General features: G+C 49.8%; 2 protein-coding genes across 2 annotated transcripts in view; one reads left to right on the top strand and one right to left on the bottom strand.

Moving 5' to 3' along the window:
- The window catches only part of ak5 (adenylate kinase 5), a 28,497-nt gene extending 23,147 nt beyond the window's left edge, over window positions 1-5,350 (bottom strand). Inside the window, exons 1-3 of the mRNA XM_048988658.1 lie at window positions 4,629-5,350; window positions 1,658-1,844; window positions 411-578 (exon numbers count right to left, since the gene is read on the bottom strand). Of these exons, the coding sequence (XP_048844615.1) occupies window positions 411-578; window positions 1,658-1,844; window positions 4,629-4,688 (415 nt within the window). The 5' untranslated portion in view covers window positions 4,689-5,350. The remainder of the gene's footprint in view (window positions 1-410; window positions 579-1,657; window positions 1,845-4,628) is intronic.
- A 354-nt stretch (window positions 5,351-5,704) lies between these two features.
- Window positions 5,705-16,882, top strand: pigk (phosphatidylinositol glycan anchor biosynthesis, class K). Its single transcript, XM_048989432.1, has 11 exons — window positions 5,705-5,841; window positions 6,129-6,182; window positions 6,611-6,702; window positions 8,771-8,906; window positions 9,161-9,272; window positions 9,370-9,466; window positions 9,612-9,729; window positions 10,001-10,111; window positions 11,178-11,350; window positions 14,088-14,163; window positions 16,115-16,882. Exons 1-11 carry the CDS (start codon window positions 5,749-5,751, stop codon window positions 16,229-16,231), a joined length of 1,179 nt encoding a protein of 392 aa, XP_048845389.1. The 5' UTR covers window positions 5,705-5,748; the 3' UTR covers window positions 16,232-16,882.
- Window positions 16,883-18,859: the final 1,977 nt, after the last annotated feature.

Raw genomic sequence — 18,859 nt, 5'->3', positions numbered from 1 at the left:
AAAATGACTCCATCCCGCTGAATTACGTTCACCTGAAGAATGAACCATTAAACTTTAATACCAAAGAACAGAAAAAAAGTCCTGAAACATATTTACAATCGTTAATATTTTTGTAAATACGTTGTTATTCTTTCTCCATCTGCAGTAATAAACTTTTACAGTAAATGCATAAAAATAAATAGGTGTTTAACTCATCTATAGTTTTAAAAAAATCTAACCCTAGCCTAATAACTTCAGGTACTACTTCAGCGATGATTGTTGTGTATAGTAGGAAGTCGTACGGCTGCACATTTTCCGTGAATCAATACACTGTATATCCTGTAAATGCAGCCATAATCTCTTCCTGTTCGTTTGTCACATGACCGTACCTCTAACCCACAGGCGTGTCACTGGCCAAACAGACTCCTTACCGATGACGAGGATGACTTTGGGCCGCGGCCGAGATGGATCAAACACCTCGTACTCTTCAATGAGCTCGGCGGTCTCGGACAGGTCGGAGTCACTCTCGATGGAGAACTGGTGGATGGGGGGCAGCCGGTCGTAGCGGCGGTAGGGGAAGCTGGGGCTGTCCGGCAGCACTGAAACACCAACACGGGAGGGGGACTGACTAATCACATGGGGAAACTCTTTTGATGAGGCAGGGGGACTAACTAATCACACCAGGGATCCTTCCAGATAAGGGGGCATGGGCAGACTGACCAATCATGCTGTGAATCTCTCCCAATAAAGGGGGGGGGGCAAGGTGGACTGACCAATCACACAATGAGTCTCTCCCAATAAAAGGGGGGGACAAGGCACACTGACCAATCACACAATGAGTCTCTTCCCAGAATGAAAGGCAGGTATTACTGGGACCTGCCTGTTACATTATTTTTGCATTTTGTTTATTAGATTTTATCAAAGCAGCACATATTTCTGAGAAAGTCTGGACAGCCAGTTCCTGGAGCAGCTGTGGACTGAGGGCCTCACTCAGGGGCCCAATGGTGACATCACCCTGCCGACCCCAGATTTAAACCGACAACATTCCACTCACACGCGCAACATCCTAACCACTGAGTCACACACATCGGTGGCCTGGAGTTGGTGGCTTATTTTTGGAAAGTGAAAATTGGCAGGGTAACATCTCAGCTGCTTTGCATAATGTTTCCATAAATCCTCACTTCACTGAAGATGGCTGAGATATCCCAGCCATTTTGCATCCACCTTTGATTACAGAAGCACAGTGTCATTGTTTGTTGGTGCCTGGATGCGTGCGAACCCTCTACACTTGTTTTCGGTATCATTGATATTTTCAATATCAGAAATTATTTCCTCGTTTCCAAAATTATCATAAAATATCAGAAGGTTTTGAGTGAAGCATAAATTCACCACGATTGTCTAGGTCTGGTGAAGTCTGGTGTTCAAAGTCGCAGCCTTGGCTGGGAGGTTATGTAGTGCAAGTTCCCCTCTGGACACTAATTCCCGAAGCGCAGCCTCATCTGTCCTCATAACCAGCAATTATGATGAACAAATTCTGATCATTTCTGTAATATGTGGCTATTTTCGAATAAAATTCTGAATTTTGACTAAATGAGCAGGAGATGCTTCAGCAGATGACAAACAAAAGCAAAAGCAAAATGCACTTTCCAGTATCGTCTGCAAGGTTCAGTCTTCGTACCATTCCTGAAGAAGGACCTCCTGGACTGGCCTCCATTTAGTGGAGGGAGAGACTTCTTCTCTTGGCCCACAAATGTATCCCACCGGACCTTCTCTGTCCCTCCCAGCTCCCTGACCTTCTTCAGACAGTTCTCCAGATACTCAACTGGGTCATCAGGCCGGTAGTACATCAGGCCAGTAAGCAGGCTCTGGAATACAGCACGTTTGTTTGATCGGATTAACGCTCCAGGAAATGAAAATACAGAAAGCGGTTAATATTACAGGATTCTTGCGCATATATCAGTCACTAAAAGAAGAAAGCTAATTAAATAATAACCACATCTCAACGGAAATTTAATTCAAGTACACCTTAGATTTAAAATGAAAAAAGTCAGTGCCCAGAACCACAAAAACGCCTGTATTTCTGTGTGTGAAGTATTTACTCCAGTCTATTGAAGCTTACCATTGTTTGCCCTTTACTTAATGGTTGTTTATAACTATGACAAACATGGAGCTGGCTTGCTCTATCTCGGTCTCGCTCTGCCTGTCTCGCTCTATCTCGGTCTCGCTCTGCCTGTCTCGCTCTATCTCGGTCTCGCTCTGCCTGTCTCGCTCTATCTCGGTCTCGCTCTGCTTGTCTCACTCTATCTCGGTCTCGCTCTGCCTGTCTCGCTCTATCTCGGTCTCGCTCTGCCTGTCTCGCTCTATCTCGGTCTCGCTCTGCCTCTGTCTCGCTCTGCCTGTTTCGCACTGCCTGTCTCGCTCTGTCTCGCTCTGTCTCTGTCTCGTTCTGTCTCTGTCTCACTCTGCCTCCATCTCACTCTGCCTGTTTCGCACTGCCTGTCTCACTGTCTTTGTCTTGCTCTGTCTCACTCTGCCTCCATCTCACTCTGCTTGTTTTGCACTGCCTGTCTCACTGTCTTCGTCTTGCTCTGTCTCTGTCTCACTCCGCCTCCATCTCACTCTGCCTGTTTTGCACTGCCTGTCTCACTGTCTTTGTCTTGCTCTGTCTCACACTGCCTCCGTCTCACGCTGCTTGTTTTGCACTGCCTGTCTCACTGTCTTCGTCTTGCTCTGTCTCTGTCTCACTCTGCCTCCATCTCACTCTGCTTGTTTTGCACTGCCTGTCTCACTGTCTTCGTCTTGCTCTGTCTCTGTCTCACTCTGCCTCCATCTCACTCTGCCTGTTTCGCACTGCCTGTCTCACTGTCTTTGTCTTGCTCTGTCTCACTCTGCCTCCATCTCACTCTGCCTGTTTCGCACTGCCTGTCTCGCTCTGTCTTTGTCTTGCTCTGTCTCACACCGCCTCCATCTCACTCTGCCTGTTTCGCACTGCCTGTCTCGCTCTGTCTTTGTCTCGCTCTGTCTTTGTCTTGCTCTGTCTCACACTGCCTCCATCTCACTCTGCCTGTTTCACACTGCCTGTTTCGCACTGCCTGTTTCGCACTGCCTGTCTCGCTCTGTCTCTGTCTCGCTCTGTCTTTGTCTTGCTTTGCCTGTCTTAAGCTTCGATTGTTTATTTCCCCCAAAGGCATCTATCTCGAGACTTCCTCTACACTGTGAAACTTCACACGCAGGTGTGGGTACAGTACACATTGTGTTTGCTCAGGAGTCTCCCGGCAATGTGCTCCCAGAAGACAAAGATTTCCTGTACCCACCCTTCCAGAGAAAACTCGCTGAGCCCAAAAGCACAATGTGTGGAAAATGGCAGCCAAATTCCTGATGATGAACTATGCGTCCGTATTTATTAATCTGTTTAGACAAGGAAATGATAACAATGAACTGGCCTTTGTAACAAAACCAAAGGCAGTATTTTTTGGATTAGCAATGACATTATAAATTTTAGTTGGGGGGGTTAATTCTTTGCGTGATAGCCCTGTGCTGCACCTGTTGAATTCAGAGATAGCAGGGCTGGGGGTGTCAAAAATGCTACACAACACCACCATATAAAATCACGTAAAGGACTTTTCCTTTAAAAATCACGATTGGTCTTTTCCAAAAACATAGTTCATAATATACATTTCAAAGGATAACTCAATGTAAAATGTTCCTTTTCGTTCCCGGGATATGCTCGCCATACAGAAATGTGCGGTCATACTGCAACATTTTCGGTGTTTTTCATTCACACACAACTTAGTTTCTGCCACTTCGTCGGAAGGTGAGCTGCCCCTTGTTATCGAGATTCATTATTTCTATTTGCATAAGATAGAGGGCACGCGATGACCGACCACCCTCAGGCGGACATGGGGCCGGGTCACTGTCCATCTGCCGGCTGTGTTCTTTAACATCTCAAACGCTTTGTATCATTTATCTTTTCAAGCCGAGATACGTTAATAATTCATTGGCTTTTATGAAATCAATTCACGTGAAAGATAATGAACACTGACATAATGAAGGTGTAAATGCTCTTTTGTCTTCAGAATCCTTAGATACGCCTGAGTGTGTTTGACACGCTTTTCTATAATACGTTAGGCTACAGTCATCTATTAAACGTCATATCAAAATGTAGGTGTAAGTAGGTCAATTGACGGAAATGGCTTCACAATCATCAACTTCACTTCATAGAAATCATTTCATATTTATTGACACGAAAGGACCAGTAATGACAGATTACTCTATCATAACCATATAGTAAACAAGAATACCTATAGTAATTCCAATTAATTAGTTAACGTGCCAGTTGGTTCGTTAAAATGAACCCCTAAAATGAAATTAATTAGGGAAATAAATATTATGAATCACACAAAATAAAGCAACTGTTTACCTTCGCATGCACATATATTTAATTTTGGTTCCTTGTGCCACGTTGATGTATAATCTCGGAAAAGATAGCCTGTTTACAAGTAATGCAGCACTACTGAATAGAATATAATATATATGTGACAGATGCATAATGTTTCCCTTCATGTCACATCAGTGAGGAGCAGCTTAGGACCACCCGCGTCCACAGGAGTGAAAGTGGTGCCCATCGTAGACAGGTGCATGCATCCCACCTCAAACAGCTGAGGGATCTCTCTCCTGGCCAGATACTCCTTCGCATCGCCGGTATTCATGGCTTCAGATCCCGGTGGTGAAGTAGCTCCCCTCTTGCCTGTGGCTCCTGCTGATGCGGTTTCACGGACTGACCGCCGCTCCGAAGCTCACAGCATTTTTCTGGTGGGTGGACTGTCTGCGAGTCCCGGAGCAAACGTGCCCTCCTCAGCGCCCGGCAGCCTATTGATTTCCTGCTGACATGCCGCTCGTCAGACAGCCCCTCCATTCATATTCATGCGGCTGCTATTTAAAGATCCGAAGCGCCCTCCGCCTCAGTCCGGCGGGCTGGATGGAGGCACCGTGCGATCGTCGTCAAAAAGGCTTCAGTTGCACGCCATAACAGACACCGAACTAAATGACATGAATTTTACCCCTTGCTAAACTTGCACATGAATTAATGTGTAGCAATTTTCCCACAAATGTAAAGGAGATTACAGATCTCCGGTGATCATAGACATCAGTGATGCAAATATCATATACACCACCCGAATTTCGATCATTATCATTCAGCACATACTATACTTTGAAATGAGCGACGCGCAATACCCAAACAAATCTTCATAATAACAATTTAATGTGACAGTCGCACTTTTTTTCCAAAGTTTTAAACGACATTGTACTACATATCGGGGATGCATAAACGCTTATTTTCTATGACCTTGTTTATTTTATCGTCAAAGACAGCCACTCCTTAGGGCGTATCCAAGTAATGAATAATAACATTTAGATGGTCTTTTCAAACAGTAATTCTGACATTTTACACTCTCTACTACCCCCTGCTGGTAAATGCTGAACAAAACATGAAGGAGAGGAAATTATTGTAAGGACTTTTACATTTATGATCAACGCCTGTAGAAATGCAAACATAATATTGCATAATATAATGTATTTTATTTAATTAAGCGCAATTAAGTAATTAAGAATATTTAAACAAAACATCACAATTTACCATTTTGTCAATTACACATGACAAGCAGTAATGCTGCAGCGGCCCGGATAGATATGCAGACGTAGGCGGTGCAGCCCGGACCGTAATCGGTATGACACCGGAACTGAGGTCACTTCCGCGGTGTCGTAAAGATGGCGGCCAGTCAGTATCTGTTCTTCTGTCTCATTGTAGTGTTAAATGGTTTACTTTTGTACCTTCAACCCGCCTGTAGTAACGACATAGAGGTAAATATGTATCTTTAAAGGTTTTAGTTAATCTTGTTCGTCTGCTGATAGTCTGGTTAACCTTTGCTGTTTTGCTGTACATACACACCTATCAATTATGTGAATTCTGCAGATCATTTAATTCACTCTTTTGTAATTTACACGCGTGGGATTTTATTTTTGAAATGTCCTGGATTCCATCACATTGTGTTAATTTCCACTCCGCAGTCGCCTAAACGGTGAGGCTTTATATTTTATTCATGTAATACGGCACCCCCTTTAGGCGTCTCCGCTGTTTTTTCCATTAGGGAAAAGCAGGTCAGTTCTTCAGCAGCGGCCACACGAACAACTGGGCTGTTCTGGTAAGTTGGTTTGTCTGCATGTATGTGTTAATGAAGGGGAAATTAATCGATCTGAATTAGTGTAACGATGAAGGCGAACGCCTACAGATAGCAGCGTCAATGGCGTCAATCAAAATGCCAGAGCTCAGTGGCCAGGAGAGCAAGACGTACGGAGGCTTTAATGGCGGCACATGGCAGCCTGAAGTGTTAACTGGAAAACCTTGGCGAATGTGCCACCGGGTTCTTAGTGTGTAAGCTGTAAAAAAGTGTGCAGTTTAACGCTTATTATCTTAAATAACTAACAGAAGAGGAAACAAGTACTGGAACTCCCCAGATTCTGCACTCGCACACAGACACATGTGTGCAGTATGAGTGTCTATGTACCTGTGTGTATGTACCCTCCCATCCAAAGGCCCGTTGCTCAGCGTCGCCACCCCTTCTTCCTCCAGGTGTGCACCTCCCGATTCTGGTTTAACTACAGGCATGTGGCCAACACCCTCTCAGTGTACAGAAGCGTTAAGAGACTGGGCATTCCAGACAGGTAAGTTTTAGCATTTGCCCCCTTTACCAATGGGCAGTGATAGTGTGTAAGCAGGCCTGGACTGGCCATCTGGCATTCCAAGCTTTTTCCTGACGGACTGATGAGTTTGTGAGATGGCACATTTTTTTGAGGGAGACCCTCGTCCCGTTCTGCAAAAATTCGTCGTGTGAGACCTTCTCCCTCTCTTGGCCAAATTTATTGTGATCATAAGAACTGGTCACCGAAAGACAGTTCCACTGTACAGAAATATCTGAGATTAAACAGAGACAATATTAAGCAAAAGCAAGTGATTTGTCAGCACTGCTTTGTGTCTTGGTATAACTAACGGAAATGCCACTAACTTATTTGCCAGAGTCTAGTGTTTGCTCTAGGTTTACAGCGTTGGGGTCAGGGGTCACCAACAGGATTCATTGTGTTCATGTTTCTTTTAATGACAGCAGTCAATATAACAACTAAACCAAACATCATAACATCTTTTTTATTATATTATATAAATAATATATAATATAAATATTTTTCAATGCGACATATTTTCCGATGTGCTGGGGGGAGTGTGCTCACCTGTGTGTGTGTGTGTGTACGTGTGTGTGTGTGTACGTGTGTGTGTGTGTGTGTGTACGTGTGTGTGTGTGTGTGTGTACGTACGTGTGTGTGTGTGTGTGTGTGCGCGCATTGGAGCGGAGCTCCGCCACGTGCGATACAAAGAGCAGAGGAGAATTGTAAAGGCGCAACCGACCGTGTAGACAGAAAAATGATGAGCTGTTGTGTAAATAAGATAAATGACATGAGGCTATTTAGTTTGTTTGATAAAAGGAGAATGTATAGATCTATAGAATGTATAGACTATAGAATGTATAGACTATAGAATGTATAGACTATAGAATGTATAGAAAGGTAACCTTAAATGACTCCTGTTGTGATCTGGCGCTATATAGAAAATAAAATTAAATAAACTTAACTTGACCTTCAAGGGGGGGCAGGAGGTGCCGTTGGGGGGGGCGGGGTGCCCCCCCTAATATAATGGTAGGGGAAGCAGGTAACTGAGTCCGTCTGGCTGCCGGAGCGGCCACCCGTTATGGCAGGAAATGAACACTTGCTTTGAATTGTCTGCTGTCTTTTGGTAAATGGACTGCATTTATATAGTGCTTTTCTACTCCTACGAGCACTCAAAGCGCTTTACATTTCATGCCTCACATTCACCCATCCACACACTCATTCACACACCGGTGGCGGAGGCTGCCATGCAAGGTGCATTTTTGTATTTTGCATTGTGCCAGAATGTTCTTGTAAAACCCAGCGCCTAGCCTTGTGCTAACAGGAACGGCTCATGATTCCCTTTGACTTGCTGTGGCGTGGGTGGACCTCTTGATGTTGCTGGTGAACATCACAGGCCTTAATCATGTTAACACAAAAGCAGAGTGAGCTGCTCGTTCCCCCGGCTCGCATCGTCAGTCACTCCCGCAAATGGCTTGTTTGTGCTCGGTGCCTGGTGCTCGGTGCCTGGTGCTCGGTGCCTGGTGCTCGGTGCCTGGTGCTCGGTGCCTGGTGCTCGGTGCCTGGTGCTTGGTGCCTGGTGCTCGGTGCCTGGTGCTCGGTGCCTGGTGCTCGGTGCCCGGTGCCTGGTGCCCGGTGGTGAAATCTGCAGTCAGAAAATCTGCGATTCCTGGATGAATGATTGTTTGTTAATCTGGTGTGGATGTGACAGGCCTGGGTGTTTGTAGATGCGTCATGTCAGCTTATCCTCTCTTCATATTACTGCTCAGTGTGAAATGTTATTGCTGATTAATGGATTCCGTTGATTCTGAATTTCTGAAACAATCTGAATGTACTTTTGCTGGAGTTCAGTCTGGGCTGGATTGCATCTAAGAACTGTGTGGTATCTGTGTCACAAAAAACTCCTTTACCCTCCTGCTCTCACATGCTGTCATGGTGCTCTGGCTTTTATGCTCTTTAATAAGTTCTTGTGATTAAAACCCCTCCACTTCAGTATATCACTATCTGTCTACGAAGTGTTGGTGGCCTGAATTGGTTGCCCAGCTCTCCAGCCTGCTGCCATTTCCCCTTACAGCCACATAGTGCTCATGCTGGCTGACGACATGGCCTGTAACCATAGAAACCCCAAGCCAGCCACCGTCTTCAGCCACAAGAACATGGAGCTGAATGTGTACGGGGATGACGTGGAGGTGGATTACCGTGGCTACGAGGTGAGATGGGCACGGTGGATGCTCAACCCCCCCTTAAAAAGGGCTTTGGTGTGAGATGCAGGGTTCCTCTCTACCTGTGTCTGACTATTTCTGTCTGTCCCTTCGGTCTCTGTGATTGTGTGGCTCTGTGTGTCTGTCACATTCTCTCTCTGTCTCTGTCTCTGACTGTGTGCCAGTGTGCGTTTCTGCATGTCCTCCTGAGCACACCTGTGGTGTTATTTTGTGTGACACTGCGCCCTCTCTTCATTTCACAGGTGACAGTGGAGAATTTTCTCCGTGTTCTGACAGGCCGGCTACCGCCCAGCACCCCGCGGTCCAAACGCTTGTTGTCCGATGACCGCAGTAATGTCCTCATTTACCTGACGGGTACGCTTTCAGCCAATGGGTGCCTCTCATTACTGCCCTCCCCCTCGCGGCTTCCACTCAGTGTTGCCCTTGTTCTCTGCGTCTTGCTGTCTCTCAGGTCACGGGGGAAATGGCTTCCTGAAGTTCCAGGACTCGGAGGAGATCAGCAACGTGGAGCTGGCGGATGCCTTCGAGCAGATGTGGCAGAAGAGAAGGTGAGCGGTGGAGATGGGGGGGGCTGCCATCTTTAGTTGGGCTCCTTTCCCCTGCACAGAAACACCCTGACAAATTCCTGAAACTATGGCTGGGGGGGAGGGTGCATATGGCAGGTCTGTAACAGGGCTGCCCGTCTCTTTGCAGGTACAACGAGGTTCTCTTCATCATCGACACGTGCCAGGGAGCCTCCATGTACGAGAGGTTCTACTCACCCAACCTCCTGGCTCTGGCCAGCAGCCAAGTGGGCGAGGACTCCCTGTCTGTGAGTGTCACGCCTGTCTGTCTCTGCCTGTCTGTGAGAGTCACGCCTGTCTGTCTCTGCCTGTCTGTGAGTGTCACGCCTGTCTGTCTCTGCCTGTCTGTGGGTGTCACGCCTGTGTCTGTCTCTGCCTGTCTGTGAGTGTCACGCCTGTGTCTGTCTCTCTAGCTGCATGCAGGTCTGTCTGCATATCTGCCTGCCTGTCTGTCTGTGCATGTGTCTGTGTGGAGTGGGGTCATGCGTGTGACCTAACGTGCCTCCGCTCTGGTCCCAGCACCAGCCGGATCTGGCCATCGGCGTGCACCTCATGGACCGGTACACCTTCTACCTGCTGGAGTTCCTGGAGGACATCCACCCTGCCAGCCAGGCCAACATGAACGACCTTGTGAGTTGGGGGGGCCGACGGGGGCGGGGTCTCTGTTGATCCAGATAGGGCCGCTGTGTATGTGGGTTTTGTACTGCTGCTCCCTAAATAGTTGACTAATTAAAGGACTAATTGGCAAGGGTCATGTGACTGGGGGGTGATAGACACGCGGTAGTGGCTCGGGTCATGTGACTGGGGGGTGATAGACACGCGGTAGTGGCTCGGGTCATGTGACTGGGGGGTGATAGACACGCGGTAGTGGCTCGGGTCATGTGACTGGGGGGTGATAGACACGCGGTAGTGGCTCGGGTCATTTACATTTACATTTACAGGATTTGGCAGACGCCCTTAGCCAGAGCGACTTACATAAGTGCTTTGAGACTCTGCAATGAATTTCCAATGCTAGCTCAATAAGGACCCAAGCTATGAATACTATCTCTGAGAACTCCATTGAGTAGTGCAGAATTTTTTTTTTTTTTTTTTTTTAAACACACACCAGAATAAGAGTCGAGAAAGAATATAGAAGTTCTACGTCAGGTATTTCTGAAAAAGAAAAGTTTTGAGTCGTCGCTTGAAGACAGTCAAGGATTCAGCTGTTCGGACATCTAGGGGGAGTTCATTCCACCAATTAGGTGCCAGGACAGAGAAGAGCCGAGATGCGTGTCTTCCTTGTGCCTTGAGGGGAGGAGGGACCAGTCGAGCAGTGCTGGAGGATCGGAGAGATCGTGGTGCAGAGCGGGGTGTGATGAGGTCCTTTAGGTAGGATGGTGCCAGAGAATTTTTGGCTTTGTATGCGAGCATCAGTGTTTTGAATCTGATGCGTGCAGCTACAGGAAGCCAGTGGAGGGAGCGCAGCAAAGGAGTGGTGTGGGAGAACTTGGGAAGGTTGAAAATGTGACTGGGGGGTGATAGACACGCGGTAGTGGCTCGGGCTGGACCGACCTTTGGATACAGTAGTGCCCCCCCCCCGCCAACGCTTGTATTCCTTGATGTTTCTCCTACAGTACAGTGACTGTATTTCCGTAACGTGGACCCCTGTCAGAGTCCTTCACTGCTGGCTGAACGCTGTCCCCCCTGTCACCCTCAGTTCAAGGTGTGTCCCAAGAGCCAGTGCGTATCCACGCCCGGCCACCGCACAGACCTCTTCCAGAGAGACCCCGGCAGCGTGCTCATCACAGACTTCTTCGGGAGCGTCCGTAAGGTGGAGATCACCATGGAATCGATCAACCTCACCTCTCCCATTGTCCCAGAGGAGCCTGAGTGAGTCTCCCAGTTGCCGTAGAATCCAGTGTCCTGCGGTCTCTGTCCGCGTTTGGAATGTGCTGCGGTCTCTATCCGCGTTTGGGACGCGCTGCGGTCTCTGTCCGCGTTTGGAATGTTTGATGTTAGTTTGGAATTAGTTTGAGTGACAATTTATATATAATATAATATATATAATATAATGGTCATGGAGACTCGTGACAGAAGCGAAATCCATTTTGGGTCGTAATCCTCAGGACCTTTGGCTGAAATGAAGCCTCTCCGTCAGCGCTGGCTGGTATACCGCTTCATCCGGTAGATACCGATTTTAAGTTCTAGTCCGGTATGATTCTAAACGCTGCCATACCGCAACTGTAACGCTACAATAAGCAGCAAAGTCTATGTATGATATTATTGCCAACTACAAACGCTGTGGATGGCTGTGCGGAGTATATTACGGTGGGCCCCCTGTTAGCTGTGGCGTGCCCGGTGAGCGTGCCCGGTGAGCGTGCCCGGTGAGCGTGCCCGGTGAGGGTGCCCGGTGAGCGTGCCCGGTGCCCAGTGAGCAGTACCCTTATTACTAACGGCTTACAGCTTTATAAAAGCAGTCTGCATATGTAACCGCATTGTAGTATTTAGGGCCACCGCTTGAGTCCTGAACATTTGGATTACAATGTCCAATGTCCACCTTCATCCCAGCCATCAGCGTCTAGCTCTACTGTAATCCGTCCTGTGTCTCTCTAAGCATTTACAGCATAAGGCCACTAGATGGCACTATGGTGTCTTGTAAAACTTTTTTTTTTTTGTATAACTTAAATCGTATTTCCCCCCCCCAGTAATGATGAAATTTAGTGCACTTTAAACATCGAAACAAAATGTGACGATTCAAGCGTAACCCCTAACAAGCTTCTCCTGGTAACAGGGTGCCCTCTGGCTTTCGCCTAGTAAGTGGCTGAATGTTATGGCGGGCAGCTGGGGGATTTGCATTGCATTGTGGGGCAGGGGGACCCCACACATCGCGAGTTGGTTTGCTGTGAGCTCTGCTCCCTGTCCTGGAAATCAGCAGGATTTGAATGCTTTTGGACAGCGCACTGTGACCCCCCCCCCCCCCCTGCATAATGAAAAAGGGGGAGGTCATGGTTGAGGGTCTAGTTGATCAGATGGGGGCTCTGTGACCTCAGTGGGGTTTTTGGGTTTGGTTTGCAGTCAGTCATTCAAAGCACAACAGTTTGATTTGTTTTCCTTTATTTCATTCTGGTTGTTGTGGGGGTGTAGTGTGTTTTTTTCTCTAGCGGTACAGGTGGGTTTAATCAGGCCTGAAATGTGGCTGTGTCCTCCGGGGGGGTCCAGCTGGCTGATTTACTCGTGTTACACTGGCTCGGTCTTGCTGCATCCGCTGCCGTCCGGAGTGTGTGCTGAGGCCTCCTGTGCCCCCCGCCCCCTGCTGACGGCAGGATAACCCCCACACCCCCCATCCTATAATTTAATTTGTGTGGCTGTTAAACACCTGGACTGAAACGCAGCTCGATGGAAGCTTGAAACAGCCTGTCGATAACCCCCCCCCCCCCCCAAGATTTACGGCACGCCGAGCTGCATTAAACATCTTCAGCTTCACATCTCTGCATTAAAGTGCTTTTGTTGGACTTTGCTGGAATTACCTGTAGGATTATTGGCTGTATGAGCTGCTGTGTGACTCTGTGACTCTCAGCGACTCTCCGTGGTCCTGGGCCACTGCTTCACTGTCTTCGACTTCCTTGTGATCACCGCTCTTGTGTTCTTGGCCCCCCCGCCCTGTGTCTGTATCCCTCCATTCCCAGTGTGTCTCGGTCTGCCTGCCTGAACACTTGCATGGATGTGTTCAGTCACCCTGCTGCGTCGTCGTGTTTTCAGGGTGTCTTCTCTCCTGGGATTAATCTGAAATCTTATGGGGTCTTCAGCCTGAATCCGGCCACATCTGCTCGTACCTGCAGATGGTTTGTGGGGGGGGGGCTGCTCTTTCAGGTCCCCTGGTGCCTTTGTTTTAATCGGGTACGATGTGGCTTTTGCAGCCCTTGTGGCCATGCGGGGTGGGTTCATCATGCCTCTGTTTGCTGTGTGATTACATGCCGCAGCCACCTGGGGGGGGTCAGATTCTTCATGCTGTTCAATCTGGAGGTCGGTGATCATTGAACTCGGCTCTGACCCGACTCGGGCTGCTTCCTGCCGGTGCTGTGCCCCCACTCGGGCTGCTTCCTGCCGGTGCTGTGCCCCCACTCGGGCTGCTTCCTGCCGGTGCTGTGCCCCCACTCGGGCTGCTTCCTGCCGGTGCTGTGCCCCCACTCGGGCTGCTTCCTGCCGGTGCTGTGCCCCCACTCGGGCTGCTTCCTGCCGGTGCTGTGCCCCCACTCGGGCTGCTTCCTGCCGGTGCTGTGCCCCCCACTCGGGCTGCTTCCTGCCGGTGCTGTGCCCCCCACTCGGGCTGCTTCCTGCCGGTGCTGTGCCCCCCACTCGGGCTGCTTCCTGCCGGTGCTGTGCCCCCCACTCGGGCTGCTTCCTGCCGGTGCTGTGCCCCCAGGCTTCACGCAGGTCCGTCGCCCTGCTCTGACTCCCTGTCAGTCCCGAGGTCACTGTCTCCTTCCTTCTGTCCCGCTTTGTCCTTCCCTTATTTTTAGCCTTTTAGTCCGCTTGCTGCCTTCTCCCCGCTGCCCCCTGTGCTCACTTCGCTGCTTCCCTGTGATTAATCGCCCCGTTAACAAGCTGTGACTCTCTGTCCTTCCAGACCGCTGCCGCCTGAGCTGCTGTCGGAGCCCCAGCTCCACGTTGACCAGCTTCCCGTCGCCGAGATCATCCACCAGGTTTGTCTGCGGCCGCTTCGGTCTGGAAATGGAAATGAAGCTTTTAACACCTAATCCAGTGAGCCAGGTGCAGTTTGCTGCCGTTCAGCCATCATGGTGCATGACGGGACAGTGACAGTGTCGTTGGTATTTCTCAGTTTAGTGCGAACACTGGCGTCCATGCCAGTGGTCTGGGTCAGTGCCGGGCAGTGGTGTCTCCGGGAGCTTCTGTGGAGTTGGACTTGGTCCTCCTGGCCTGTCTGCGTGAGAGGCGAGCTTTGTGAGCTGGGGCGTCCCGAGGCCATGGGGGGGGGGGGGCGGCGCGGCTGGGGCGTCCCGAGGCCATGGGGGGCATTGCGGTGTCTCACACAGCTCCTTCCTTGCTGCAGCTCCCAGTAAAAAGGGGGAGGCCACATTCGGATTTGTTAACATGACTTGGGAAATATGCTCTTAATTTCTGCCCTGGTATGTTCATAAAGAATGACTGGTTGGTGCTTTTACTAATCACAGAATATTAATTATTGTTGGCCTTTTTTTGGGGGGGGGGGGGGGTTTACCTTGTAAATACTTCTCATCCTTTTTCCCTTTCTCAAAGAAGTTGTGCTTCCGCCAGGCCCCATTTTGAGGTGGGTGGGGGGGCGTTATTGACCGATCAGCCTGAAACGGAGCTTCAGGGAAGATGTGAGATTAAATGGAGCAGTCTGGGCCCGGCTCAGTTTGTAAAGCGGGCCTGAGACCGGGGCTTTCAGCCCATTCAGCGAAAACCTGCTGGGTCCTGAGCAGCAGCCTGAATGGAGCCGTAGGTCTGTGCCGAGCGCGAAACTCGATTAGCTCAGCTGTCCGTGACGTTTCATTCTTTTAAAATTGTCAGTTGAATTCTAGGTGCCTGTCGGATTGGACCTGAACCATCTCCCTCCTTCCGGGTATATTTTCATATTGGTGACTTGATGAAGAGCTTCTCATGGGTGATCAGTCATCTCTGACTGTGTGTGAGTTTGCTTTCGCACTTGCTGTCTCGGAAATCCTCTGAAATTTAAACCGCTTCATCTGAGAGTCGGTGTGGAGTTTCGCGACCCTGCGGTCGGCGTCTGAGACCTTACAGGAAGACGTCGCGAGGCCCGTAACCTAAGCTCAAGGTTGCCGTCAAAGGTACCGTTGGGTTTCTTCGACACTCTTTATTTAGACGCAAACACGGCTTCATCAGCCACGACATTTTGATCGATAGCATGTCAGACATGCCCTGAATGATAAGTGATCTGAAGGCCCGGGACATGCACAGCTCAATCTCTCGTGAGCTGAAAGGCAAGCGCAGTAACCATGCAGGGTGAGGCGTGTCCGATGGCGGCTGTCTGGGAATGGCGGATTGGGGGTGGGGGGGGGTAGGTGGAGGGCTTAACTGCCGGCTTAAAGGGAGCTTGTTTTCCACACGTCAATCTGCCCCCCCCCCAAACATGCAAATGAGGTTCCTCCCCCCCCAGTCATTAATGGGGCCACCTCCCTGCCGATAACCCCCCCCCCCCCACCAAAGTGTGCCCCCGCTCCTGTGTGACCTTCCTCACAGGCTCCTTCCTTCCTACACTGTTGGATGCTTAACTGGAGGTTGGCTTCACCTGCTGCGGATCACCGTGATGTTTGTGTGAGATCCCTCTCTGAGATCTGTGTACCACAGGGAGATCCTCCCATCAAATAAAGATCCCTTCCCCAGGGGCGGTGTTGACTTGGTTTGATAGATTCGTGCCTTATAATATATTTATAATACAAACGCTGTCTAATAACTGACCTATTGGTGATTTTCCCTCTCGGCCTGATTCAGGGATTCTACTCTGGCTGTGTGCTCACTGGCCCTCACCTTCGATCGCGGACTCCAGCCCGGCCGACAGGCTGGGGGGCACTAATGAGGCATGAGGGAGGTGGGGCTCTGAAGCAGCACCAGGCCCCGGTTCCTCACCCCCCTACTTCCATTTTCCTGCAGAAACCCAAGCAGAGGGACTGGCACCCCCCCGACGGCTTCATCCTCGGCCTGTGGACCCTCATCATCCTCATCTTCTTCAAGACCTATGGCATCAAGCACCTCAAGCACATCTTCTGAGCCTCGCGGGGGTGCTCGTGCAGGGGGACCCGGCACGTTTCCTGGAAGGAGCTCAGCCGGGAGCAATGTCACCATGGAGACGAACTCTGCCTTGTGATGTGTGTGAGATTGGTGTGTGTCTGCAGGTAGCATGACTGCACTGTCACGCCCGTGATGCTGTGTGTGTGTGTGTGTGTGTGTGTGTGTGTGTGTGTGTGTGTGTGTGTGTGTGTGTGTGTGTGCGTGTGCGTGCGCTGTCAGGAAAAGGGCTGATTCGGCCCAGAATGACCAGGCTCCCACGCTGCTGAAGGTGACAGCTGACTGTGTGTCTGTTTCCGTGTCCCTGCATTGTCCCCTGAATCCCCTTCCCTGCAAACTGCGGTCTAAGTACAGGGAATTTCAGGAGCTCCGTTGGGTTGCCCCCCCCTCTTCAGACCCACTGTAACGTCCTCTACTCCAGCTGCTGATGTCCTGTAAGCCCTCTCGATACGGCGAGGCGCCGGTCTGACCTGCAGCTGTAGCCACAGCAGTAGTAATTCCTGCGGAGGGCGGGGCTTGTCTGTCCTGTTACGGCCCCAGTGTTCCTGCAGCTCCCCTGTGGCATGTTTGACCTGAAGTCTATCCAGAATGTGCTAGTAAAAGGTTTGATTAAAGCAAAGGATGTTAAAGGTGCTTCGTATTAAGTGTTTCCCTGGGGGGGGGGGGGGGCTTGAACCTTGGTCCTGCAGGTGTGAGGCCGCAGTGCTAACCACTGCACCACTGGGTCCACCCCATACTGCGGAGAGTCTTATACCTAATATCCAGAGATTTTAAAAATCAATGAAAGGACTTAGATGCCTAACTGTGTATATATATCCATCTTGTGGCTGGGAGGGGGGTATGTGCACACACACTCTCCACAGTGTGGGGTGGACAACCCAGGGTGTAGGGAGTTCCAGGGGGCAGCCATGCGGCTGGGGCTTGAACCCGGGTCCCAGGGGTGAGAGGCAGCAGTGCTACCAGTGCACTACTGGGCAGGCAACAAACATCTAGGCATGACTTTGACAAGTAATCATAGGAAACTACTGATATCAATAAAAAAGCTATTTGCATTTTTGTTGTGTTCATGTTTATGCATAAACAGCAACACTTTAAACAGTAAAACAAAATTAAGATTAATATATTAATCGTTTAAATTAAGAACAGATTGACCATCATGAAACAGATCGTGCAGAAACATGCACGTAGGAGTTTTTTTCAAACATGTTAAACTACACTTTGAAAACACATGAAACCAATAAAGAACATTCCCTTGTTCTCTGCGCATGCATCAACCCAACTGGAAGAAGCCTGAGAGCAGCCTCATTGAGGGCCAGCAGCCGTGTGTCGTTGCCCTGCTGTGACCAGCATTAGGACCCCTCTGTAGGTGGCTGCAGGCTGCCTGTGCAGAGCTTTTAAATAATAATAATACATTTTATTTATAACGCCCATCACCGGATCTCAAAGGGCTACAAGTTCAAACGAGATAAAGAATAGAATCATTCTCTCCTTTGTCTGTCAGTCTGCTTTACCTGGTCCTGCAGCCCCAAACCTCGGGTTAAATAGCCCCTCTGGCCCTTCGGCGGTCAGCCCTAGTGGGTACGGGGGGGGGCAGTCGTGGTGGTGTTCCGCAGTGCTGAGCCGCCTGTCTCTCCGCTCCCTTCTGTGTGTGTGTGTGTGTAATTACATAAATGCATGTGCAGAGAGGCTGCAGGACATCGAGGACTTGAAAGAAAACGTCTGCGGAGTGCTTTGGTGACTGGCAAATTAGGGGGGCGCCGTTTCAGCGCATTAAGGTGCAAATAAAGCAGGATCGGTTCCCATTAACTCCGTTTCCCCCAGAATGGTGTCTGGGCGCCGCGAGGCAGCCGCCTGCGTGCCTGTGAGCGGCTGCAGTTCCCATGCGCCACACAGACAGCGCTGTCGTCTGGAAAAACCGCTGATTTCAGCATTAATTCAGATACAGCTTCTGAGGTGCCGCCCTCTGATGGGGAGGACAGGAAGCGGCTGGTAACAGATCAGTTCAAATAAACTGCTGTGAGTGGGGGGCTATTTTTATCCCACCCCCATGATGAGCTTCCCTCTATAAGGGCAGCTTGGTGCTATGGGAGCCCCTAGTTCAACCATGAAGAGCCTGGGGGGTGTTTGGCTCACTCGAGGCCGCTGTGGGGGTGTCTATCTTGCTAAAAGCTGCTGGGGGGGGGGGGGGAGGGTCCACCTTGCTAAAGGCTGGCATGGGGGTGTAGGGTGATGTGGGCTGTCCGCCCCTCTGAAGTTCTCTGTGGGGGTGTCTGCCTTGCTAAAGTCCATTGGCACCTTTCACTTCTCTACCTTCGCCATTGTCTGAGTCCTGTATTCAATGGTCCAGCTTCCTATCAGGACTGCGGCTCTGATCCTAGCGGGTCTGTGGAAAGCCACCATAGGTTTGACAAAGCTGTGTGAAAGCTATTCCTGGCCCCTGACCCCCCCCGCTGGTCACAGTCATCCTTCTATCTGACAGACAGACCTGTAATCGCCTCAAACATCTTACCCAAAGTGGAGCCCAGTTACATCACAGCGATAAAAACAGAGTCATCGTGGTGGGAAATGAGGCCTGTTAGGCCTTTTCCCAGAATGCTTGGAGGGCACAGG

Source organism: Brienomyrus brachyistius, chromosome 21 (assembly GCF_023856365.1).
Source record: "Brienomyrus brachyistius isolate T26 chromosome 21, BBRACH_0.4, whole genome shotgun sequence".
Taxonomy (NCBI): Eukaryota; Metazoa; Chordata; class Actinopteri; order Osteoglossiformes; family Mormyridae; genus Brienomyrus; species Brienomyrus brachyistius.
The sequence above is the reverse complement of the archived record's forward strand: the minus strand, read 5'-3'. Positions and strand labels throughout refer to the sequence as shown.

Bases quoted from the DNA above. Each gene is read 5' to 3' on its own strand.
- pigk (XM_048989432.1), top strand. From the start codon at position 5,749: ATGGCGGCCAGTCAGTATCTGTTCTTCTGTCTCATTGTAGTGTTAAAT. The intron at 6,183-6,610 runs GTAAGTTGGTTT...TTCTTCCTCCAG, and splicing joins CGAACAACTGGGCTGTTCTG to GTGTGCACCTCCCGATTCTG. The intron at 8,907-9,160 runs GTGAGATGGGCA...TTCATTTCACAG, and splicing joins TGGATTACCGTGGCTACGAG to GTGACAGTGGAGAATTTTCT.